Here is a 27944-nt window from a genome sequence, read left to right as displayed (position 1 = left end):
GATTTAAAAAGGTATTTAAAATACGTTCAGTTTGTTTATTATTTATATTATTTGAATTTTTTGGGAGGGGGAGCTAAACCTAGTTGTTTATTAACCATGCTTATGGTTTAAGCATAAATTTCAAAGAGATGTTAATCTTAAAAAATATTTCTCGAGTCAAGTTGACTCAGGGCCCCTTAAGCAAATCTTGTCATTATTTATAACACCACTTAATCAAAAGTCTGCGTGAGGGTTCTGAATGACATACTGTATGTTCAAGCATTACAAGTATGTTCAAGTATGTTCCACCACTGCTTCACATAAGAGCTCTAATAATCATACCATTTGCATTGGCAGTAAAGCAAGTACATACAGTACAGTACTACATTATATCATGAACAATGCTTTTTTTTTTTTTTACAGATCTAAACAAAGTTTACTGTCCACGCAGAAACTATCCTGTATGTGTGAAATACCATTTAACCACCAAAATCCTTTAGTGCATGCAAAATAAAGACAACAATTCACTGTGTTATGTAACTTCAGTAAAATAACAAATTGAACTACCATATAATTCATGATCTAAAAATTGCAACAAAACATTATATAAACACACACAATAATAATAAACATGTAACCAACAACCATGTGTAAAAGCAGGAAAAAAAATGACAAAACAAACAAAAAAACATGCGCATACCATTAGTTCACATGCCAATCATGCACAACACAACACAACACAACACAACACGGCTGAACACACACGTGAGCACAGGCAAACATTACCCACCTGGATCTGTACAGGTGATTGTTTCTTTGCGTAGAACAGGTTTAATTTCTGCAACGATAACCACACAGAAGAGCGTAACAATGGGTCACAGGATTCCAAGACTGCACTATGCAGTACTACTTTTTAAGATAATCATCAGTTAACAGAAATAAATGAAAGTTGAGAGAACATAACAAAAAGGCCCAAGTTGGGCACAACAAACAGGACTGGACTAAACTACTGTACTTAATTAAAAATAACTACTGTACTATATATCAAACATTACAGACAGTTAAGCCCCACAAAAAAAAACATAAAATAAATAATTTGGTTATTAAAAATTCTTGGCTCAGGTGAAGTATTAGAAATTAAAAGAAAAAACTGGAATAAACTTATTAACTTTTCTTCAATTCAATGGATGAATTATTTGACTTTAATAAAATGAGAATGGGCCCAATTTCAATAAAAATATAAGAAAAAGTCTTACTATACACCTTTACAAATATAACGGCACGAACTGCACACTTATTATTTCATATAGTGACCAACATCTGTAGCTCAACAAATTTGGTCCAAATTTTCTTTTTTTATGAATTTTTTTTTAAATTAATATGAACAAGTTATATGCATGTACTGTATTGAACTGCTGTAAAATTCTAGTTTAATTCCATGACCAAGTGGATTTATTGAAGCGACATTTCCTGTGACAATTGAGGAATGATCACTGTCATTTGCATCTCTTGATTCAAGTCCATATGATAACTCTGGAGTGTACATGAGTACAAGTTCCTATGTAGTGCACAAAGTGTGCAAGGTACACTACACTTTGTGAAACACCATACCTTATTGGTTTTTGTTCATGATCTTACAGGAAAAATAGAAAGGAAAATTTGTTAAATGATGGATAATGTGGTCTTGTACAGTAAAATGAAGTCAGTGACATCACCAGAGGAAAACAATTATAATAATAATAATGGTCTAGTGTAAAATGGTGTGGATGGAAGCGGACAAATTTAGAAAAAGACAATGGTCCGACAAATTTTGACAGCTTTGAAAGGGGCTGCACAAACTCGATTTAATTCACTGTGAGAAGAAACCCACAAAATAAGTGAGTTTGGGTGACAATAAGGTGGGTAAGAGAAAGCAGACAGGCATGAAAGGGAGAACATGAATGGGGTACAGGAGAAAGAGGGACTCAATGATTACCAATTAGTCCATTGGAAGTGAGATTTAGCTATTTATGCCTTCTTGAGGTTATTTTGAGATGATTTCGGGGCTTAGCGTCCCCGCGGCCCGATCCTCGACCAGGCCTCCTTTCAGTTACACACCCCCTAGGAAGCAGCTCGTAGCAGCTGTCTAACTCCCAGGTACCTATTTACTGTTAGGTAACAGGGGCATCAGGGTGAAAGAAACATTTTACCCATTTGTCTCCGCCTCCACCGGAGATTGAACCCGGAACCTCAGGACTACGAATCCGAAGCGCTGTCCACCCAGCTGTCAGGCTAGGTGGACAGGTGTCTTGGGTGTCTTCTTCAACTTCAAATAATCCTGACAAATCATTATCCTTGCCCTTTATACCTAGTGCATTTTTTCTATATAATTCACTTCATATTTAAGTTCTGTGTTTAATTTCCCTATCCTGCTGCTCACCATTCCCGTTCCTTCATTACCCATGTTACCACCTTTTTTGAACACTAAAGTTATATTTGCCTTTTTGCAGACATGAGACTTTTCTAGTCTATAAATGTTATATTGAAAACTCTTGTTAGTAAATGATAAAGTACCCTTACAGACTCACTTTTATTTAATAATAAAGTGAAGGTAGAAAACATGACACAGTTTGTACCAATAAACTAACATTACCACACAAACTCTCATATATTTGTACACTGTGTCAATGATTTTGGTAGATCCCAATATATTTTCTACATAGATCAAAACTGCATATACAGCTGTATAATGACTGTAGTTTCACAAGTCAACTGTGCCTAATGTGCAATACACATGGCTAATATTAATGCTGAAAATGTTAGGTCAACCACTTTCCCCACACTTTGAAGCCTGGGTTGTGAGAGCCATACAAATCGTATAAGCCTTAATTTATAAGTCTCAAAGAATCTGTCGCTTCAAGATCTTCTTTATCCTTTATGAAAAAGCTTTATTTTAAGAGTTACATGCTAACTACTTCAGGCCCATTCTTAAGGATTGCCATGGAACTCACTACAGTACATACGTTTTGTTGAGAAAATTGCATCATATTTTAACTTTTGTGTATTTATGTCAAAATATTTACCAAGCAAGCAGTGAAACAAAATGTGAGTACGATTTCAATATAGATGTGAATTAATGTTTAAGTCCGGGGATATTTTTGTGACAACTGAAAAAGACTGAGCAACACCACCAAAGACGAGGACTTCTTAAACAACAGGTAAAGAGAATTAATCTAAAATGTTACCAGTTACTTAAACTCCAGATGGTCTTTAAATACATGCAATTTGTGCTGTCTTCAGCAATGCAGTTTGCCAAGAAAAGTAAAGCTCATAGAAGCAAAATATACTATTAGTTAAATATACAAATTCATCAACAAAATGTATGTAATCCATGATTAAATCACAATAATGTTAGCTAGAAGCAAATTCTTACAATCTACACTCTGATAAATATTTGATCCACATAACCATACATACTAAAACTGGGAAAAACAGACATAGAAGATATAGACAGCATATTATTGTAAGTAAGGAGTCACACACACACACACAAAGGCTAAACTCGTCTTTATTGTCTACAGAGGTGTTAGATGCATTTCAAAAATAGCGAAAGTTGAACTCCACAGCAATACAAATGGCCACAACTCGAACAAAAGTGACACAGTACCTTCGGGCTCCTTCTCGGTGGGTGAATCGGGTGTCCCCGTTTCGCTGCCGGCAGCGCAACTTATGAATGAAAGAGTGCCCATGGATGGTCCACTCTCTTCTTTACTCTTATTATCATTGGCACTAGCATCATCTGGGTTATCACAATTATTTAGCTGTGACTCTTCGACTAATTTATTCAAATCTTCATCAATAGAGTAATCAGACTCTTTGGCACCTGGAAATTTTAAAATACATAGACAATATTATTTATTTTATTTATATTTTCCAGAACAGGAAGATTTAATTGGTCTAATAATATATATTATCTCTTAGTTGAAATAAAAATTCATAAAATGACATGAATTCCCCAAAAATACCAATAGGTAAAAAGATTTAGTAAGCCTAAATATATTTTAATTGGGCTTAGTGGGGCTTATTGATTAGCCAAGATGATGATGATGATGATACCAGTTTGAGAATATTTTACTGCTTTTTTCCCCTCAAGTATTCTCAAGTAATAAATGAAAGAAGAAGCATGCAAAATTTTGCATACGACGAGTCACCATAATGTGGCTGAAGGTACGATACCCAAACCACACATCACAAAGTGAAGAAACGACGACATTTTGGTCCGTCCTATCTTCTCTTGAGGTTATCTTGAGATGATTTCGAGGCTTTAGCGTCCCCGCGGCCTGGTCCTCGACCAGGCCTCCACCCCCAGGAAGCAGCTCGTGACAGCTGACTAACACCCAGGTACCTATTTTACTGCTAGGTAACAGGGGCATAGGATGAAAGAAACTCTGCCCATTGTTTCTCGCCGGCACCCGGGATCGAACCTGGGACCACAGGATCACAAGTTCAGTGTGCTGTCCGCTCGGCCGACCGGCTCCCTGGACCATTATCAAACACAGAAGTGTCGTTTCTTCACTTTCTGATGTGTGGTTTGGGCATCATGCAAAATTTTCCTCAACAATGTGTCTGCTCACCATTGCCAGGACCAACACTTCAAAAATGATGAATTCAGCGTGCTGGTGAAGTCACAGTGTACCAAAGTTACAGTGTGCTGAAGTCATAAAATAATGAAGTCACAGAATCCTGGTGAAGTCAATCCACATTTATTTTTACTAAGACATAAGGAGATGTGAAGATACTCTGAGACATGAAAATTGTTTAACAGAGATGAATGATATTATAAACAGGGAAGGTCATATGTTAAAGAGCACATGTTTATCTATGTCGTTACCAAAGTGTAGTTACAGGACGACAGATACGTTCATGATGTTCCATCTTCCCAATACTGTACTCTGTCATTTGATGCTTTAAATCTACTGACAGCATCCGCCACCCTCTCACTTGACATATTCCTACTGCCTACCACTCTGCTTGCGGAAGAAAACTTTCTAATATTTTTTGGCATCCTTGTTTTCATAACTTGAATCTATGACCTATTATTCTTAAGTTACAGGTTTCAAGAATTCCTCTGTTAATTGTGTCAACGCCTGTTGCTGTTCTGCGCATAGAGCTCATGTCATCTTTTTTTCTTCTATCTCCTAGCTTTGGCATATCTAACACCTCTAGTCTCTCATTGTAGCTCTTGTTTTTCAGTTGAAGAAGCCATTTAGTAGCATGTCTTTGCACCTTTTCCAGTTTTTGCTTTATGAGATCTGGGCAATATACAAGCACTTCATATTCCAATTTTGCAGTCATAAAAGTAGTAAACAATTTCTTTAATGTTTCACCGCCCATATATTTAAAAGTGATTCTAAATTTAGAAAGCTTGGCACAGGCTTCTTGTGCAATTGTCTTTATTTGGTCCTCTGGTGACAGTCTCTAGATCTCTCTCTCTCTATCAGTGTAGTTTAAAACCTTTCCACATAATTTGAAGGTCATGTGAGGCCTATTTTCTCCTATTCCACATTCCATAGCGTGGCATTTATTCACGCTTAGTTCCATCTACCAAGTGTTGCTCTGTACACTTATTTTGTCCAGGTCATCTTGAAAGGCATGCCAATTGTCTAAGTCTCTTATCTTCCCTAGTAGTTTACCATCGTCAGCAAACACATTCATGTGATTCTGTATTTCCTCTGGTAGATCATTCCCACAGACAATGAATATTACTGGTGCTAGACCTGAACCCTGTGATACTCCACTAGTAGAAATTTGTCGAGTCTGATACATTACTTCTGATTACAGCCCCTATTTTTCTGTCAGGAAATGTTTTCACTCATGTCAGAAATCTTCCCATCACTCCAGTGTGTTCCAGTTTTTAGAATAACCACTTGTAAAGACTCTGTCAAAAGCCTTTTCTAGGTCCAGATAAATGCAGTCAACCCAACCATCTCTTTTCCTGTAAAATCTCTGTGCCTCCATCATAGAAACTAAGTAGATTTGTTACACAGCATCTTCCTGTTCAAAAGTCATACTGTCTGTTATTAAACCATTTCTCTCCAGGTGTAAATGAATATGTAACCTTCAATCGATTTCACTTACCTGGAACGCTAGCTATGCAGAGGAGATGTGAGGAGCAAACATGGAATGATTCAAGGATGTCTGCTGGATTGTTGGCATCAATGACAGTAACTTTACTAATTGAGTGGGTCGACGTACATATCCAGACCAGGGATGAGAGAGTTTGTTCCAGGAGCTCACCCTCTTTTCTATCTTTTTCATGTTCCTGTCAAAAGCAACAGGAATTAAAGCTCTGGGAAACTATCCTCCCTATTATATCACTATGTACAAATTATTATAATTAACTCATATAACAACCAAATTTGCTCCCTTTTCATGCAACTGTGACATCTGTACTGAAATCTTTGGTTGAAACATTCAACTTTAGTGGACAACTAAAATGATCTTTTAGTGAAACTTTCAACTTGATTTACCCTTCTCTGAAAAAGATTTCCATATATTATTTTATTTAGCACTATTTCACCACCGATTAAATATGCTTCCACATTCCAATACTTTTGCCATCTGGTGGGAATATATCTAATCCAAAATGAAATGCAGTACCTTTTTTTAAACTATCTAGATAGTTTTTGTAAGAAATATATAGATATATATATGTGGAGAGAGCTTTGTTTTATATAAGAAACATAATAATCAGAAAGAAAATCTAAAAGTAAATATTTAGGAAACCAATTTTCTTGTTTTATTTTCCACCTAAAAAACATTATTTAATTGGGATCAATAAATAACTTGTTCTAATCAAGAATGATATTTTACAAGGTGTCAACACTATAGGCCTAGTATTGAACTTTTTTGTTGTATCATAGAAAAGAAACAATAACAAGTGCTGGTCCAACCAGGACCAGGCTCGTTGTTACCACACCAGGCACACCAAGTTGTTGATCATACCAGGCTCCGATCAACATTTTCCCATCACGACAAGAAACTTTACAAATGACTTGGTCATATACTTGGGGTAGGGAGACAGTGGGTGCACAGTATCTAAATCCACCACCGATACACTGCTCCCTGTTTAGACAAAAGAACAAAATAATCCAACCAATACACACACACTCTAAGGAATCATCGGAACCGTAAGGAAAATCAGTCATCAGTGCTAACTACCATTTAGTAATGAGCCACTACACTGGCCATAACCAACCAAGTTGTCTAGTCAGGGTTACCTAGAAGAGAATAGTTAACCACCCAAAGAAAATTAACTTCATAACAGCGGGGCAATACAGTTTCGAGGAGAAAACAGTTTGACAGACATGATAGTTCTAAAACAGGATCACCAAGATATGTCACAAAAAGAAGGTTGTACAGACTACATCTTCCTAGACTGTCAAAACATGTTTTGATACTTTTCCACACAAAAGGCCAGTATATAAGATGGAGAGGTAAGCTTCAGTAACTGGAGAGACAGTGTACTGTGTATGGAAGCATCTGGCAGATAGGAAACATAGATACAATCAGAGGTGTTAAAGTTTGACACCAAAGAGCATTATAATATACATCAATATTCCGCTCCTACAAGACCACCACCTGGACTGGTCAGTACAGCGATGGCCTCGCTTCATGCAGGACATCATCAGATCCCTGAGGGTCCAAGTGGTTGGGCACCATTCCTTCGTCCAATCTTAAATTCTTGTATCCCCTTGCTATATAGGGTTATATAATGATAATGGCTTGGTACTTTCTCCTGATAATTACCTACCTTCTACAAAAAATAACTGCAAAAAGCAAGGATAACCAGCTAGTTTTCTGCTAACTACTAAATATCCAAATTGGGAACTGTGTCCATAGACTTTTTTTTTTTCTTTTTTGTCATCTTCCATGGTTAACTAAACCTAACCTGTCTGTAATCAAATGCAAATTAGAATCAAGATACAAAATTAACAAACCTTAAGTTCCATGTCTAATTTGTCAATTTCATCTTCTGGTTTAATTATTGTCGTCTCCGTGTCGCCAGAGTAGAAGACACTGGCGCCTACGATATTCCCACCATCTTTGGTTCTTCCTCCAGTTAAGTTCACACCAGCAGCACACCAAATCTGCAACCATTAAGTGATGTATTGATAAAAAAATTATGATGCTGTAAAAAAAATACAAAATTCTTTGATGAATCTTTCATTTTTTTTTAAATAACTGGATTTAAACATAAATATCAAAATGTCTGGTAATATATATCTACAGACTACCAGCATCTTACTTGAAATGCAAATAATGACTCAATCTTATTTAGTTATAATTTATTTTCAACAGTAGCAGTCTCTTAAAACTGTTTGAATTTGGTCCCGAGGTACCAGTGAATAAGTTCTGGAGAGTCACTAAGCCCCTCCCCCGAATAAAAAAAGAGAGATGTTTTGTTATACTCGACACACTATTTTTAATCTTGAAGCTTATCTAATTATTGCACAGAGTGCCTCATTTAATTAATCGACCATAATTGTAATATCATTAGTAATCTTTGAATGATAAGAGAAAACAAGTATGGTACTGTGAATCTATGATAGTAATAGTTTAAGTAATTTAATAACCTCTCTCGTGCAGTTTACATGGATTCTCCCAAAATATGCACTGATTCATACCTTCATTCCTGGCTCTTTCTCCATAAGTGGACGACAGTATACAGGTACAGGAACAGGCACATGTGTGGAAGAAGAGCTCTTGGGTTGGGCCTGGGGACCCTCAATGGCTTTTTGACCTGTCTTAGCAGGCAGACTCCACCCATATGCCTGCATTCGACCATCATCCTTCTTTACATGTGCACGGACCTGCTTGTATTGTTCTCTTCTTTCAGTGGCCCGCCGTTGTTGCAGCTTCTCTGAGGAACTGATGGTGGGGGAGAGGAATGTGAGGGGGGATGGTTCCCGACTCACATCTTCGGAACTGTCACTGTGCATTGTGGTGGATGTGCAAGGCAGAAGTTGCAGTGCAAGGTAGGTTGTGTGTGATGATGTATAAAGTGTGTAACAGGTTTGGGCAGGTGAAGGACAAAGGATGGGGAGGAGAAAAACAAATAACAAAATGATTCATTTGAACACGTCACCAAGTGCAATACCTTAGTTAGTGGGACAGAGTGCGGGGATCTGAAGGAGTGCTTTTGAAAAGGATTATCATTTAGTCCTAACAGCAGAGAAAATTAAACATATACCATGTGGACAGACTGTAAAAAGTTTTATTGAACAAAATAATGTTCTTAATCATAAGTAGTATTCTGGTTAAAGTTATTCCTCTAAGTCTTACTGACCTTTGGTTAGGATCTGACACAGTAAGGAAAGGTCAATATTTTGCCCTCGTACAGCAGGCAACTTTTCAAACTGTTGCTTCTCGTAATACTGTTGCCAGGGAAACAATAGAAAATACTGTTCAGCTCAGAATGTAATTAGGAAATGTATTATCATCAAACTTTCTCAAAAGCCTTTCCATGCACAATTTGGCATAACAGAGACGGTCATGCTGCACCCAGGCTAACTTATGAGATGTGTTCATGTGCTGGCTTAATACTGATACAGGAAGCTTGGAAGAGTGTTCAATGGCCCACAAAGGCCACCTTTTCTGCCTCTGCCAGGTTAAAGATAGCTCTTGGCCTCAGGTAAATTTTTTTGTTGCCACTGGGAGGTGACCAGATGTGATCCTTATTTTGGCTCAAAGCTTATGTGACAGTGGCCAAGACTTGGGCTTGCACACACCTGACATGGGCTGGGACTTAATCTTCTGCCTTTACTGCCCCAGTTTGGAGTGCCAGCCTACAATGTTATTGCAGTTGCTTTTTATCATTTTGGAAATATTGGTCATATGCTTTATCTTGAGGTTATCTTGAGATGATTTCGGGGCTTTAGTGTCCCCGCGGCCAGGTCCTTGACCAGGCTTCCACCCCCAGGAAGCTGCCCGTGACAGCTGACTAACACCCAGGTACCTATTTTACTGCTAGGTAACAGGGGCATAGGGTAAAAGAAACTCTGCCCATCGTTTCTCACCGGCGCCCGGGATCAAACCCGGGACCACAGGATCACAAGTCCAGTGTGCTGTTCGCTCGGCCGACTGGCTCCCAATGCTCTCCCCCACATCTCAGAAGCTCATTTTAAAGGCTAGATTTCAACAGTTCTTTGGTAGTTTTGCTTCATTGGGATGTGGATAATGGAGAGCTTTGTATTTTTATGTGTGGAGTTTCTGAGATGATTCTTTTGTCATCTTTATGGGGAGTGGGTGAAGTTAATCTCCATGTATCAAGCACTAAACAACCCCCCCACTTTCTCCCCCTACGGGAGACTTGGCAAGATAAATATATGAAAAGAACAATATTACAATATTCTAAAAACTTGACAAGAGAACATTAATGATAAATCTTCCTCTAAGCACTCCAACACACTACAACAAAAGGCCACATGCTTGACCCGCAACTATGAGTAAGTGAAGGAAACAATCTAGGGGGACAGAAATGAAATAAAAATATATGTTAAGCAATAGTGAGACGTGACATGTAACTACCAAAGTCCCACATTTAAAATAGTGCATTTAAACTACAGAGAAAAATAGTGTGCACTTTTATAAACTAATAACAAAAATAATCTCAAACTAATCAGTGGTAAAGCAATATACCTATCATGATAATTTGTTATCATGTTTGTCATTAAAAACAAAATTGCAAACAAATTAAAAATCATACAAAAATGGCTGGCTTATTTGCACTGAACAACACACTAAGAAAAATAAGTGGAAATATATTTTAAATTTACATGCCGAGGAACGCACATCAAGTCTGATACTGAAATGTTAATATACATGCAACACTTTACATGGAAATTTATTGAGGTAACTAGGCTGAAAACTACCACTTTATTCTCTGAATGACAATAATGGGTTCTAAGGTTTCCACAACACTTTAATATATCTCATCCAGCCACTTTTCTATCTGAAAAATTCAGTTTTTGGTTCAATTAACTGCATGCTTCACTTCTACTATGAGTGGTCTCCAGTCAGTCTTCCATAATAAACCATTTATACATACTTGGCATCAACAGTTTTATCAAAACTCGCTCTATTTCATGTGCAGTCTTGCTCCATATTCTCTAGTCCTAAGTCCTAAACTGTGATAACAAAAATCTCCACCTTTCCAAAACTCTGACACATCCCCATGTATCCATATCACCCAAAAATGAACTTTTCAATGCCCTGTCTAGTCTGACTCCTATATCTCAAAACATGCTCCAAATTTTTTTTTCGTAGATTTATCACACTATTGTGATCTCATTGTGCATATTGCCTTATGTCTTTGGTATTAAATTCATTACCTGCATTCTGATAATATTAAAGGAATTATCCATGGTGCCACTTAAACTGATATACCTGCACTTCACAAAGATTTATCACCTCAAGATGGATTTGGGGCAAATAGTCCTTCATGCAATCTTCCTGAGCTATGTAAAAGACACATCTAATACTTTATGTAGGGCATACGTAAATCTGTGTATCTATGTATTTACGTATGTAGGTTAGCTTAGCATTTTAAAAGCACCGAATCACATTCTGTGGTTGAGTGTTCAATAAACCCTTGAACTGTATGTTTAACACTTCTCTAACCCTGTCCATGGAGGACAGAAGAAAATGTATATATGCTGGTTAGCATTGTAAATGTGTGGCCACGTCTGTGGTAGAAAATAATAATAATAAAAAAAAAAAAAAAATCTTCCTGAGAATTAATGTATACAGTAATTTGTTTCATACTCCCATGCTCATCTTGTGCAAGTATTATGGCAGTAACAACACCTGCTCTACAAACCACTCTTACTCTGAAGCTTCATTCTCCTCTACCCTTCAAGTAAATTTTGACTTTCAAAATTAAATCTAGTAACATCTTATGGTCCATCCAAGTCTAAAATTATATTCAAATCAACAAAGTCACTCTTTTTGTAATATTGTGCTAATAATCTTCTTCAATGGATGCTTATTTTCATCCCAAATAATTCATCAAATTACTTCACCAGCATGTAAATTTAACACCTTGGTCGACAGGGTTAAACAAAATAACGATGCCATTAATGTACATTAATTAAATTCCAAGGTTGAAATTCTGTGGTACTATGGATTTAGTCCTATCCACATTAACTGAGAGTATGAGGGAGGGAGAGTTTCCCTCCATGGTTTCAGGAAAGGTTTCTACTTCTGATAATTTGTTAAATATCCTCACTGTCATCAGTCACTGGATGACTAAATGATCAGCTGTGTTGTTGCACTGGACACTGCAGGTGCCTTTGACTGCATATGATATCTCGGTCCACTTGCAAAGCTTCACATGCCAGTTATCACAGACTCCATATTACAACTAATTAGGAACTACCTTCCAGAATTGTCTCTAAGGGTGGTCCTTAGTGTAGCAGAATTTGAAAGCCACTTCATTAGTACCAATGTTTCACAGGGCAGTGTGCCTGGCCTCTTGCTGTGGAATGTCTAGATTAATGATCTGCTACTCTATGTTCCTGAGGCTCTAGCCTACGATGATGGCGCACTAACCTTTACACATACAAGTAAGGAAATGTCAACTGTTACGAGGCTCATTAATCAACAACATACAGCAATTTTCTCCTTGGGTTAACAATGGCAAGTTACATTTGTGGTAGAGAAAATGCAGGCAATGATCATAAAATCTAGTGCTCAGTGATGCAGATGACATACTGGGGAAAAGGTTTGACTCTTCAATGTCCATGACGAGCTACATGATGAACCTAGCAAGTATGACAGCCAAGAAACTTAAAGCCCTAAGATGCATTTCATACCTTCTTGATAGCAGGGGTTGCAAACCTTATATGAGGCACAAGTTTGCTCTTATCTTCAGTATGCACCACTCTCCTCTATGGCCTGACCCTCCCCTCCCCCTTCATTCTCTAGAATATTACTATCAGTAATCGTTAATTCCTAGGCTAACTTGTATTTGGAACTTTGCTCAACACATCAATACGTGTGAAATCCAGTTAAGTGACTACAAGAAGGTCACTGGCACAAAGATGCTCCAGCTTCATTCTGTTATTAACATGATTCTAACTTGGTAATTTAGTACAAAATAAAGACAATTCCTTATTTATTTGATGAACTTATTTGTTCCCATGAGTTTCTAGGGTCAGACTTAGATAAGCTGAGGAAAGATATCATTTAGCTTGCAGGTTCACTAGAAACATCAATGACATTCATAATGAATCTTAGTCTTAGTGTAACAAAAAAAAAAATGAGTGAATAAGTTTAAGTCAATAAGTTAAATCAATGAGTGAGAGTCAGTATACGTAAGTGAGTCAGTGTGAATGAGTGTTTTGTGTATGTATGCATATGCTTGTTTCAACAAATCAACACATGAATGTATTTTTCAGATGAATTTCAACATAAGATTTCTGCAATTTTCAGCATAATTAGGATCTCTTAGTGATAAAATATTTGAGATAATATCAGTTAGGGAGACTATAATTCATCCTTAATTTGTTTCACCAACTGCTATGACAGGAAAAAAAAAAATTGTATTAAATATATTCACAGATTACAATAACTGACACACAGGACAACTTACAATCCTGTATCGAAGATCTCAAGACCTTTGCGTCTGTGGTCTGACAGGTTTTTCCTGCGCATCGTGTCCAGCGCCGGTGTGACCTGATGGGCAGGGGCACTGTAGCGCACGTTACCGTAAGGAAGAGGCTTTCTCTGTGGCTTTTCTGATGTACTAAACAGGTTACTAAAGCTGAAAAACAAAAACAAATGTCTTATAATGTCATTAATGTCTCATATAGATCACTGGAAACAAGATACATTACTACAGTTCAAGTTAACAAAGGATGAGGTGAATATTTACTGTATACAAGCTGCTCAATCAATACCGTGATGTTCACCTTACGAACATACATATTGATACATACATAAACAACTGGGTAAGGACATATAGAACTATACACACACACACACAGTACCATGGCCCCATTTCCCACATTCATGGGGGTAGGGAGACATCAACTCAAGGGAAAAATGGGTATCAATACCAGGTATAGTGAAAAAAGATTAAAGATATTGAAATAAATAGCACTCGTTCACTCATTACATTACACAGCATCACTAACAAACAACAGTTACAACACACTGAAAAAAAAATTACATGTGCGAAATACAACGTTCAAAATACATTCTTTCACATTCCAGTTGTGTTTCTGGAAGACGGCAAGAGTCCAGATGAGAGTTCTCCTATACACGAATATAATTTTATACTTGATGAATTGACATTATTAACAAAATGAAGAAAGCTCTTATCATGGCAATTATTTGTGAGGGGCTTCATCAAGCATGTGTGGATTTAACACAACAATTTTAAAGGACTTAAACCATATTTTTAATCCTAGAATTCATTCAAAGTTTTATATAAAAACAAAAATTTAGCTTACAATTTCCATATAGTCTGTTTGTTCTTTTTATCTACATTTGGATCATTTCTTGAGGCTCTGATCATTTCAGTCCAGCGTACAGCTTCTTGCAGCTCCATGAACCGTTCCTTGTATTGATTACGTTCCATAAGAACACGTGCCATCTCAACTCTTGTGAACCGTTTACGCTGAGCCATTGGAACGTCCTCCTAGGGAAAAAGAGCAGCTCTGAAATTTTTTGCAACAATAGAAACACGTAGCTGATTTGTTAAAAAAAAAATGCCTTACAACAGGGGTAGCCAAACTGTGGCTCTTTTACCTTTAAAATGCAGCTAATGAAAAATTCAAGGGAATTCAAACCTTCTAGAAATTTCTACCCGAATCCAGTTCAAGAAATGTGCAGCTATATAAAGAGTTCCGATACCTTTGGAACTCGGTTTGCATTCACAGTTAAAGAAAGTAAACCTATGTGCATAAGCTGCCAAGTGCCACTCAGTCATTACAAAGCCCGTAACTTGAAATGCCACTATGAAATTCATTACAAAAAATTTTCATATGATTACCCACCTAAATCAGACTTGAGGAAAACTAAGTTCAATGAGTTAAAATTATTAATGAATAGCCAACAGACTTTGTTGACATTGTTCAGTAAGAAGTTGTGGCCCTCAAACATCTGAGCTTTATCATTTGTGGCTCTTACAGAAAGCAAGTTTGGCCACCCCCCTGAGCTATAGTATCAAGTACTGTATATAGTTACTACACTAGCTTTAATAGTCACCTCATCATCAGACTTGTTAGCTTTGGCATTCTTCTCAGCTTCCTCCTTGATCTTCTTCACCTCATCCTCCAACTCGGTAATCCGTAATTTTAATCTGGATTTCACAGCGTTCAGGGACTTGATCTCTTCTCGTAAGATCTCCTGCTCACTATAAGAGGTTAAGATAAAAATGTATAAGAATACTTACTAGCAATAAATGTAGATAACATAGATTATACTAAATGTTGCTAATGATGCAGAGAAACACGAAGATGAGTGTACAACTTATTTGGAGAAAATACTACACCTGTCAGGGTTAATAAAAACTTTCCACATTATATAGGACTAATTCTAAAAAAAAATAAAAAACACTGGGAAAAGAAGAAGAAATGATGGTGAAAGAGGGTCGAGATTACGGAGATGAAGGTGTGATAGAGCTAGAAATGTGAAGGATTGTGTGCTTTAATTTATATTTACTGTAAGTATTTGTTTGGCAAGACTGGCAACAATGCTAATTTTCCTATATTCTGTTCAATGAAATTGTAGTGCTTGATGGCTGTAAATTCTATACACAGTCTTCATGTTTTTTTTTTTATTTGATGAGGAGTTTACCATACCTGAAGTTCCTGATATACTCCTGGTAATGCCACTAATACCATAACATAGTATAACTAATAACAGTTATTATTAGTGCTATCAATACAGCAGTCATACTAATGCTCATAAATCCTCCGATACAAGTTACAGGATATTTTACCTACACATACTTGGTCAGTATGTGTAGGCTTATTTATGGCTTATCAGCTTGTAACACACAATACTGTAAAATGCCACAGTGACCTTGTTGCTGGTTCGGCTTTTGATGAGGGTGTTGACAAGTTTGTATCTTGTGCAAAACCCACATACAGTACTAGCTTTATTGCAGGTGTCACAGTGAAGTTGTTTCTTTCTACCAGAAGAATAAATTATCATTTCAAGTTGTGTTTTCCCTTGTATCACTGTTGCTGATCATTTTGCTTACTATCTGCATTTCCTAGAGAAGTACTATATACAGGGTACCAGTATTTATGGTTTTGTGATTGATTTGGTGAATAATGGCACTTGTGAGTGATGTAAGAAAGAGATCAAGGCTAGAAAGTGAAGAGGCGGGAACTGGAGATAGCATATGCATGAGCATTTTAGGAAAAATGAAGTGGGGTACCAGGATATGGCCAACTTACACAAAAATAAAATTAATTATTATATTTTCTTTACAATTTTCTTACAATTTATATTAAAAATAAAAAGGTGAAATATTTTACTTACCTAAGACATTTACAAAAGTGGGTTTATCATTTGTAGACAAAGAGAAGACTATGAAAAGCACCTTTCTGAGCTTGTCACGCAGTCATTCCCTAAGGTAATAAGCTACCAGGTCTGCAGAAATGAATCTTAGCAGATTCATAAGATTGGTTTCAGTGAGACCCTGCAATTATTCTGTGCAAGGAAATACAAACTCCTTAAGTCCAGCGAAAGATCTCAAAGCAGAAAGATCTCGAGCAGAAAGACAACAAAATAGCACTCTCAGCCTCTTCAAGTGTTACTCGAAATAAGCTGAAACTGCCAAGTAGCACGGTTCTATAGATGTTTCTGTAACACCACAGCCAATGCACTGGGGCACCCAAAAGTCTATCATTACATTCGACCGAGTAAATATTTAACCTTTAGAGTGCAGTTATTAACACGTGTTAATACCCGGGGTAATGTGTTATCATACAATGATCTTCATTATTATTGCCCGTGTTGAGATACAAATGATGTAAATATGATTATACAGGTAATACCGTATATCTATAAGGATTTATTGGAGTTAATTAAAACTCATGAAAAAATTCTGCTATTGCTTTTAATTGCTTGCTATTCGATGAAGTTATCATCTACCAGAGGCCTGGGATTATGTCAAATCATAATTTGGTCTTTATGCCAATGTCTGAATCATTTTGCGGGTGATGTTCCCAGACACAATAGTTGCAAGGGAGCGGGTTGCAAGACACTTCCTTTGATCTGCCCCTTGAACAGGCCTATATGCAGTACTCAATCAGTAAAAATATAAAAACATAAGAATAAAGGACACTGCAGAAGGCCTACTGCCCACATGAGGCAGCTCCATGTGAGCAAACCAAATGGGGCCACGTGACCAACACAAATATGAATTTGTGTTGCTCACGTGGCCCCCACCAAGTGAGGTGATTCGATGAAATATCTATGCCCAAGTTGACCACCACAAATGCAGCTGTTGGATGTTGGATAAATAGTCTCACAACTCCCAACATTTTACCAGGTACTTAATTAAGGTACCAGGTACACCAAGGTGCATGGTGCTCCTGGCTGTCTGGGTTCGAATCCTTCTGGGGTGTGGAGTTGTCAGTTTGTTTATTTATTTATTTATATATTTATTTATTTATTTATTTATTATATATATATATATATATATATATATATATATATATATATATATATATATATATACATATATATATATATATATATATATATATATATATATATATATATATAATTGATTTTTTTCACAGCCAATGGCACCATTGACAATCGTTGTACTGAAGGGGTTAAACAAAATTGTTTTACTTATTTTATGTGACACTAGCCTTTTGCTATACCTAGCATTAGGATGACTACTGTGGCATAATAGGAGGCACTGGTTATCAAGTGCCTTTTCTAGCAAACTTTGTTATACAAGTTGATCTTACTGTTTGGATACACCTAGCAGTTGGATATCTACTTTGGCATAATAGGAGCAGGTGGCTGTCAAGTTACTTTACTAGCAAACCTTGTTCACATGACAGAAAAGCATCTTGCTCTCTGTTAAATGCTTCTTTCATACATCAGATATTAAATGACAACTTACAAACTGGTGAACGATATTATATAACAACAAATGTTGCTTCATTCAAAACTACATTTTGTGCCAACTGACCAAGTCGGAGCCAACACTTATTTCTGAGTTGGAGAGACTATACGATGCACTTTAGTGGAGTAACTATGTTAACACTCTTAACCTACATCTTCATATAGTGCTGGAAAACACCATCGTGCAATAGCTTTTCATTAACTCTGCAATTATACTTTTAAAATGGAAATTCCTGAAATGAGGTTTATTTGTAATTAATATCAAACCATTAGGATATAAAACACTAAACACTTTACCTTGTTAGTTCATCTACTTTGGCAATAAGGTCATCTTTCACAATGTTTAGGGCATTCCTGCAAAACAAAACATTCAGTGAGTGTCTCAACCAGCCACTAAAAGGGGGCGGCAATGTTATAACTTTATATACCATGATATGCAAGGGAGCCAAAGCAGTCTTTATGAAACCATTTATGTGTTTACCACAAAGCATGTCTAGTTTGATCTCTATTTACTTGTGTCTCAGGCTGCGGTGGAAAGGAACGTTTACAGGATGAACGGCAGTTATCTCCGACACGTGCGTGTCTGAGGTAATGAACAGTGATGATTTAGGATCAAGCAAGGGTGAGACGAGACAAGGTGCATCAAACCATCAGGGGGTCAAGGTACATCAAACTGAAGCACTACACATTTGACTTACTTTGTAGCTAACAGCTCATTATTCTCCATGATAAGGTTTTCCACTTCTTTACCCATTCCTGCAAATAACACATGATAGTTTATAAATACATACAACTTTAGCTTGATTATTTGACTGTATTTCTAAAATGGAAGTATCATCTATTAATCACTAGTGAGGTTGTGTTTTTAAGACAACATTCTGGATGGCAAAGTTAAAACAGTTAGGGGACCGATGATCACAAAATGTCGAGACAAAAATAGGTATTAATTACACAAACAATATAGCTACTATTTTCATTATCTAATTTTGTAGATTTTATTTTGAGAAACTTGACAAACCAAAGGGAAATTTTGCCTTACCAAAGAAGTTGTCTGTGACTGTTGTCGTAAAATGATCCGCGTCCATATTTGGGCCATTTAAGGTGCAGTGTTGTTGGTGATGCAGAGAAGGTGATGAGGTGGGGTAAACGAGGGAGGAAAACCACACGTGTGTTAGTTCTCACAACTCACACAGACAAAACACAAAGCTCTCATGCTCTGCTTACAGCCAGGTTAAATCAAACATATCCTGAGACTCATTGTGACAAGCTCAAATCTAAGCTTAATGATTACTAATTTGTGAGCTCTTAGACTATATGGTAAGTAAATCTAAATGTAATATCTTGAGCAATGACTTATAATTTCTGAATTATAAACTCAGATAATATATGAACACATATTACTATTAATAAATACAAATATATGGTTATTAACTCACAAATTACTGACCAATTCATTGTCAGTGCCAAATAATCCTATCTTACTACTAAGAAAGCTAATTCCCTTAACTACAATGAATCTCATCTTGAAACTGTCAAGCGGGAACTTTAAGAGTTAAACCTTTAGATGCGAGCTCCACTCATTTTGTAACTTTTCTTTAATTTGACCTTCATTTTATACAATAAAGTACAGTATATTTATGGCTTATCAACATAAAAAATAAAGTAGTAGTGTTTGTCAACGCATCAATCAACACTCATTAAAGGCATAATAGCACGAATGACACATGGGCCAGCCTTAGTCCCTTAATTCAATAACTATGGCCCAATGCATGCAGAGAAGGAGCAACCTGCATGCTTGATTCTAAATCCTTGATCATTGGTGCCTTGGCCAATGCTAACATTCTTCCCCTTAAATATAGTCAAGATAAATCCCTTCTTGTCTCAAAACAGACTTGCATGCTGTGACTCAAAAATATACTATCAGCTATATGGAAAACAAGGGCCCATAATACTGTTGATGTGCCATCAGTATAATCATGAGATATTCTATGTACAGTACATGTGGGGTGGGGGTGGGGGGGGATTATACCCATTATAAATTAATGTCCATAATAACCTATTCTTTTCATAATATTGTAATTACAGAGAAAAAAGTAACTTTTGAGAACCTTTCAAGTAAAAACCAACTACATTTTTTGTAAATACATTAATATTAGTGATATATGAATCAAATAATTACCAGGAACAAGAGAATATTTAGGTTTTATTTAAATAATCTCTGGTTCACATAAAAGTTACAAATTCCCCATTATGTTTAATGAGAATCTAGCTACAGTACTATCAAAGCTTAGAAAGTGGCATCAGGGGAAAAAAAAGGAGCCAAATCTAATAATATAATAAACATTACAGTAAACTGAAGGAATATTATTTACATGATTCCTAGTCTTCCAAATTAATAAACTCGACTCATTTTTTTTTTTCTCCATCGCCAATTTCTTGCAGGCAAAGCAGTAAGGCACACTTGTCATACCCGAGTACGTGGGAGAGTTCCCACCTTCCTCACTCCCACTGTCTGTCGTGTGCACAGCACCATTCGTCAGTGATGTGCAAACGTACACCCAAGGGTCATGTGCACGTGTCAAACATCAGGTTGTTGTGCGGCCAGACGTGTGCGGAGTGTATGGTAAGTGACCGCAGTCAAGAACCATAGCACAGGAGGAACAAGAATGTAACAACTAGCATGAGTAAAAAAGCCATGCAAAACAAATATAACTTTGCTGGAAAAGAAGAGCTTAGAAAACTGTCAGGTAAACTGCACATAAAAATGAAAATAAGAAACATGTACTCTATATTGAAGCCTGTCACTCAGCAGGATGCTGCAAGCACCCTTGCTGCAGCCTGCCACTCAGCAGGATGCTGCAAGCACCCTTGCTGCAGCCTGCCACTCAGCAGGATGCTGCAAGCACCCTTGCTGCAGCCTGCCACTCAGCAGGATGCTGCAAGCACCCTTGCTGCAGCCTGCCACTCAGCAGGATGCTGCAAGCACCCTTGCTGCAGCCTGCCACTCAGCAGGATGCTGCAAGCACCCTTGCTGCAGCCTGCCACTCAGCAGGATGCTGCAAGCACCCTTGCTGCAGCCTGCCACTCAGCAGGATGCTGCAAGCACCCTTGCTGCACCCTGCCACTCAGCAGGATGCTGCAAGCACCTGTGTTGTAGCCTGCAGCTCAACAGGATGCTACAAGCACTCATGTTGTATTCTGCAGCTCAACAGGATGCTACAAGTACCCATGTTGTATTCTGCAGCTCAACAGGATGCTACAAGTACCCTTGTTGTAGCCTGCAATTCAACAGGATGCTACAAGCACCCATGTTGTATTCTGCAGCTCAACAGGATGCTACAAGCACCCATGTTGTATTCTGCAGCTCAACAGGATGCTACAAGCAACCATGTTGTATTCTGCAGCTCAACAGGATGCTACAAGCACCCATGTTGTATTCTGCAGCTCAACAGGATGCTACAAGCACCCATGTTGTATTCTGCAGCTCAACAGGATGCTACAAGCACCCATGTTGTATTCTGCAGCTCAACAGGATGCTACAAGCACCTAAAAGCATGCATCTCTTTTTACTCTTCACTTTCCTCCCAAGTCAAGGAAAATTATATACCAACTACACCTAAGTTTAGACCTTCTATCAACTGACCTGTAATAGCCTGTTACTAATCAAATACCGTATAGCAGAGCGATTAAAAAAACAAGGGCGGTGTGACTAAGGATATTTAGAAGAATTGAGGCTCAATTTCTATTTTACTTTACCTATAACAATGTACTGTAGCTTAACAATATCCAGTGTGAAGTAAAATGCTTAAGACGAAATTCTACGGCAGCACTATATCTAAGCCACGAATGCCAGACATAATTTAGCATTGTACATCGATGCAGAATTTATGTAGGACCTGTTACACCAATATCTTTCATATATGTACTATAACAGATCTCTAATTAATTCATAGCTTAAAAAACTTTAAACCATGAAGTTCAAGACTACCACATAACTGTGATTGGCTGAAATAGGCACTAGATACTATACTAAATCTTAATGTGATATACAGTACTGCAGTAGGATCATGTGATAACAATGACCTTGTTCATGCATGTGAATCCCTAACATGCGATAAACTACAGGTCCTCGGATGCAAGCTACAGTACTATAGTAACAAACTGATGTGCGCAATACCAACCAGACGATGCATATTCTCCTGGGTGCACCCAGCCACCTGATGTGTCCGAGGATTTCAAACAAAGAATGGAAGTTAATTGATTTTACGGGTCACAAACATACCTTTCTTTTAATTAGTGAAATCAAATTAATTTTCAGGTAGCAATTATAGGAGTAGAACACCTAGTCTGCCACCATTTGGTTTATTTGTGAAACAACCATTTCAATAAATGGTGGTTCACACCACCCTTGCCAAAAATAAGTTAACAGTTCCCTCCTCTACTTAAACATTTGTATTATGCTCACTGTATACATCTTGGATGACGCATATACTGCATTTTATTACGTAATTCATTTTTGACAGCAGCAATAGTACATGCACACTTGTGACTGCCACACCACCATCTCAAACCTTCAAGATTTATTTCACAGTCCATCCCAAACCATGGCATGGTGATGACTGGTAGCTTAGATATTTAAAAACGAATTTACATGACTCAACCGCAAGTTCTAAAAAGAGCCATAAGAGAGAATAACCCATAAAATATTACGCAATGACAAATGATTATGCTAGCAGACTCATCCCCAAAATATTCAAATTTTGATATTAGTCCCAGATTGGTAAACTGAATGCACAAAGATTATTTCAATCGTCAGTGAGGAAAACTACAACTTTAAACACACAAAATAGTCCTTGTTTTTTCAAGACCTATGCAACTATTTCTCATATGATCCAGTTGCAAAATGAGTGGCAAAACAAACAGAACTTTGCACACAGCTACCATTCATATTAAAAAACATTTTTAAATTCTAATTTATGTTCTATGCTGTTCACTCAGCTTTGTGGAATGATAACCTTTCAATTAGAAAATATTAAGTAATACTATTCAAATGATTTTTAATCAAATGTTTTACTAAATCTTAACATATTATGTAATATCACATGAAAACAATCTGTTTGACAATGGCTACACAAGCATGTAAATACTTTAGAGAACTAATAATTTTGCAGCAGATACCTGTTTCCTTTGTATAGTGAGATATGGTCAGGATTGTCTCCTGTGTGCCCAAGAAACCAAGGTTACCTGTGCAAGGCTGCCCCCTAACCTTAGGGCAAGTGCTACTCTTCCAACTTTAAGATCCATCACTTTTAAATGTGAGAGGAGTTATGTGAAAGATGACAAAGCTATTGGTATTAACAGTAGGTTACACAAAACCCACCAACCGTGACTCAATGAAGTAGAAATCTTATACGGCAATTAAGACACATTCTTCTTCCTTGTGGCAAAAACCACCTCCTGACAATGATTAATAAAGCAACCTACCCCAAGAAATGATGACAGAGGTTTGGTAAGCTTAAGACAAATCACATGACAAAGTATTATAAACAATTGCACAGTTATTTGATAGTAAAGAAACACAAATACATATAACTGCCCATGTCTTATCATTTAAGAGTTAAGGTAAAACAGAATAATGAAACTATGTGTATTCTAAACCATTAATAAAACTCTCCAAACAAGTGCTTAGTAATGACACAGCCCATAAAGAGAAGATAATTATGGGGGAGAAATCACTAAGCCAATATGACTATACAACACATAGAAGGGATAGGAGAACAAGGAGCTGGGATATCAAGAAAGAAGTGAGGAAATGGTGCCCAATCACTTGGACAGACAATATAGAGAAGTAATAAGAACGAATGGTTCTCTCAGACTGTACACAGGAGGAAGGGAGTGCTCCCCCACATTGTACACTAATACAATGGGGAAAACACATCTTGAAATATGTAATTCAAAGAAGCACACATGAGTAACCCAATTTTGTTTGTGTCCACCACAGAAGATGCAGAATATTTCACGTTTCCATAATTACTGTAATTACCTGCAGTACATTAATGATTCAAACAAATAAATTAACTGATTTTCACATACAGTTAGCCACAATTTTCTAAAAGTTAAAATGATTTAATTAAAAAATCCTCCTGTCTTACATTCAGATGTTTTTAAAGAATTATCTGTGAAATATTTACATTAATACTTAGGAAGGTGAGAAAAATGTGGCCAATTAAGTGGATTATTAATAATCACACTGAATACGACCTGAAGTGATCACAGTGACAACACTCTGTACGTAAATATATATATACCTGTTCACATTTCAATCCATGAAGAAAGGCGTGAACCTCGGCAGATATTCGGCTTAAATATTTAGTTTGCCAAAAACATAACATTAGCCATGAAACCATGTCCTAGAGCCAAAACCTATCAGATGACATCTTCCAATATGTTAATTAACTAATACTCTATTAATTAATAGTCAATTAATACATTAATTGACAGAGTCAATTCACAAATTGACAATCAATCCTTTGACAGAGTGATAGGTAAAAAATATAGAACTAGTCTTTCCAGGCACTGGGAGCTTGCAAACTTAGCAAAATTAGATAAGCTTTAATTACAGCCAATGTGAGGTATCCCCCCCCAGGCCATCTTACTCAGGATATAACAAAAGTTGTGTACTGAGTACAGAGGGTGCAATGACGACAAGGTGCTGTAGTGGGTATAGTATGGAGCAGGTGGTCAACAGTGTAGGTGGTGGTGGTAGTTAATGGTAGCAGTCATAGTAGTTAATGGCAGTGATGGTGATGGTAGTAAATGATGGTGGTGGTGGTGGTGGTTGTTTACCTAGAAGAGTTTACTTGGAGATGGTTCCAAGAGTTCTCTTCTACTGCCTGAGCCCGGCCTGGGGCAAGGCTCAACTTGTAATAACTTGGTCCAATAGGCCGTTGCTTGCAGCAGCCCACAGGCCCATATATCCACTACAACCTGGTTGGTCTGGTGCTTCTTTCAAGAGCTTGTCTTATTGCTTCTTTAAGAAGTCCAGCAATATTCGTTATGCTTGTTGGGAAGGTATTTAACTGACATGGTCCTCTAATGTACATACAGTGCTCTATAACTGTGTATATGGCACCTCTACTGCACATTGGTTCTATTCTGCATTTCTATTTGTATTGTTTGCTCCAGTATGTTATTTTACTGTGCAAATTCTTCCATGTACATATTTGACACCACTCTCATTTCCTTTCCAGAAAGTACATTCCGAGAGCTTTCAGGAAGTCCCAATAATTTAGGTGCCTTATCATGTTTATGAGTGCTGCATATGTTATTTGAATTCCCTCCATTTCAGAAATCTCTCCTGCTCTGAAAGGGGAAGCGAGTACCAAGCACTACTCAAGGTGGGACAGCACCAGTGATTTAAATAGTATTCACATTGTAGTGGAATCCCTGGATTTTAACTTTCTCATAAGCCATCCTTTAATTTTCCTGGCTGAAAAGCTATATTTACTTGGTTAAGTTCTCTAGATGTCAGGCCATCAGACATCATCAGAATTCCCAGATCTTTTACATGTTGTTTTCTTTCTTTGAGAAGGTTTGATTGTGTCTTGAACCCTGTATTTCATTTACATTCTTGATTTGTACCATACCTAAGTACCTGGAACTTTTCACTGACAAACATCATGTTACTTTCTGTTGCTAAAAGACGTTATTAATATTAGCTTGTAGTTTTTTCAGTGGTAGTCATTGGTGGTGGTAGTAAATAGTAGGTGGTGGTGATGGTGGTAGTATATGGTAGTGGTGGTGGTGATGGTAGTAAATGGTAGTGGTGGTGATGGTGGTAGTAAATGGTAGTGGTGGTGATGGTGGTAGTAAATGGTGGTGATGGTGACAGTGGTAGTAAATGGTAGTGGTGGTGATGGTGGTAGTAAATGGTGGTGATGGTGGTAGTAAATGGTGGTAGTAAATGGTAGTGGTGGTGATGGTGGTACAGTAGTAAATGGTAGTGGTGGTGACGATGGTAGCAAATGGTAGTGGTGGTGATGGTGGTAGTAAATGGCAGTGGTAATAGTAGTAGTAAACGGTAGTCATGGTTACAGAAAATGGTAAATCATTTACATATGGAAACCTTTCATCAGTACCCAGCTGGTGTCTTCTCACCTTAAGGAAGTGGGCATAAGGGAGTGGTGACCTCCAACATAACAACTTTACTCTGTATAGATTTATAAAATGTAAACATCACAAATTATCCAGAACTATGAGCTTTTGAGATCCAATCCTCACAAGGACATCTTGAACACACAAACACGAGACAACTTCAAGCAGCCAACCTTGAGGCTGACGAAGATATAAGGAAAGCAACGGATGGAGCAGGTGTGTGCGTGTGTGAGTGAATGTTCTCATGATCTATAAAGATCTTTCTTAACACACTGACACTATATAAGCAATATAATTTTGAAATATAGACCAAAATAATAGATTCAATCTACAGTACTACCATAACCCACAAATTACTAATTTGATACAAATGACTAACTAAATTCTTTAATTTGTTCCAATCAACAACAATCAAAGACGGGGTGACCTTAATTATAATACAGAATATATAATATATATAGCCTGATAGAAAGGAAAAAATAACTTGTATTTTGAACACAATTGTTCTTCTCCATGAATAGTCTAAGCTACTTGATGCTCTCCAAGAACAATAATGATAATGTCAGGTATTAGTAAATACTAAGCCCACATATTTAAGTCACGAAAAGTGACGATATGTTGACCCGTCCATGGCCACTGTTGTGTTTCAACTTGATCATAGTCTAGGATGGACCAAAACATCATTACTTTTCCAGTTTCAAATGCACAGGTTCATTGTTATTTGTTAAAGCCACATTATCAGCATTTGCTCTTCACTACACCAGTACTGCTTTGGCATTGTGCATTAGATTTAATGTATTACTGTGACTTATAGAAGGACAACTAAACAAAAAAAAGCCATTCTGTTGAATGTCATTAATTATGAAATAACACTATGCAACATTAAGGGGCTCGCTTAATTGTTTTTATAAACTGCATCAGAGTACTACCTGTGATATCTGCTCCTTCATCCATTTCAGCCAAGGCATCAGGTTCCTGGAACTGTAGTTCTTGGTAAAGTGTGTTTCCTGTTCGCTCTTCTCTGTAGGTATTTGATAATATTTAATATTGAATTATAGCGAGTTATTCGGCAGGTTAAATTATTTTATATATCAAAAGTCTGAAGTAAGTATATTGGATAAAACATTTAGTATGCATTATTTAGAATTCCTTGTAGTTATTTGCTTTTGATCTTTCACTTTAGTTTCAATTCAAAAATAGTACTCATATGTGCATGAAGCTTGACTACTGAGGAAACATCAACACCCCACAAATTAATCCCATTTCATTAATGAATATTTACAAAAGAATTTACCCTATTCTGCATCTCACTAAAAAGTTAAACACTTTAGAAAAAAAATCCTTAACATGATTAAAATTTTGTTCCCCTTTTTCTATTGAGATTCTATTTTACCAGATACGTTTGTTTTTTCATAATCTCACCCCCATCACATGCTCACCAACCATTTTAATCATCCTTTAAAATGAAATGAAATTTTTCCTATATTATCATTTTCATCAAGTCTTACGATCGATTCTAAATTTTTTTTACAAACAATAACAAAGATTACTACTACTACTACTAATAATAATAATAATATTAATTAGGTTTTTACTGTAATCAACAGTGTTTCTAATTCCATTCTCCTGGGCTGTAAGGGTCTCGAACCATGGACCCATGCGTTGGAGGC

At 37.0% G+C, this 27944-nt stretch overlaps 1 protein-coding gene across 33 annotated transcripts in view; it reads right to left on the bottom strand.

Annotated features, from left to right (window-relative positions):
- syd (JNK-interacting protein syd) overlaps window positions 1-27944 on the bottom strand; it is a 122779-nt gene that overhangs the window by 37752 nt on the left and 57083 nt on the right. For 8 of the 33 annotated variants that reach the window (XR_011228535.1, XR_011228541.1, XR_011228537.1 and 5 more), the window contains 14 exons: window positions 27204-27295; window positions 22302-22337; window positions 20591-20632; window positions 19160-19177; window positions 18819-18876; window positions 18418-18474; window positions 15232-15379; window positions 14475-14662; window positions 13613-13783; window positions 8646-8952; window positions 7959-8108; window positions 6097-6280; window positions 3626-3841; window positions 770-817 (listed from right to left, as the gene is read on the bottom strand). Coding sequence is in view for 3 of the 33 variants with exons in the window: in XM_069324906.1 (XP_069181007.1) it covers window positions 770-817; window positions 3626-3841; window positions 6097-6280; window positions 7959-8108; window positions 8646-8952; window positions 13613-13783; window positions 14475-14662; window positions 15232-15379; window positions 18418-18474; window positions 18819-18876; window positions 19160-19177; window positions 20591-20632; window positions 22302-22337; window positions 27204-27295 (1715 nt within the window). In the remaining 30 variants the exon portion in view is untranslated. The remainder of the gene's footprint in view (window positions 1-769; window positions 818-3625; window positions 3842-6096; window positions 6281-7958; window positions 8109-8645; window positions 8953-13612; window positions 13784-14474; window positions 14663-15231; window positions 15380-18417; window positions 18475-18818; window positions 18877-19159; window positions 19178-20590; window positions 20633-22301; window positions 22338-27203; window positions 27296-27944) is intronic. The other 25 variants (XR_011228542.1, XR_006772998.2, XR_011228554.1 and 22 more) reach the window with 20 other exon arrangements.

This window comes from Procambarus clarkii, chromosome 15 (assembly GCF_040958095.1).
Source record: "Procambarus clarkii isolate CNS0578487 chromosome 15, FALCON_Pclarkii_2.0, whole genome shotgun sequence".
NCBI classification, from domain to species: Eukaryota; Metazoa; Arthropoda; class Malacostraca; order Decapoda; family Cambaridae; genus Procambarus; species Procambarus clarkii.
This window is presented reverse-complemented; position numbering and strand designations above follow the sequence as displayed.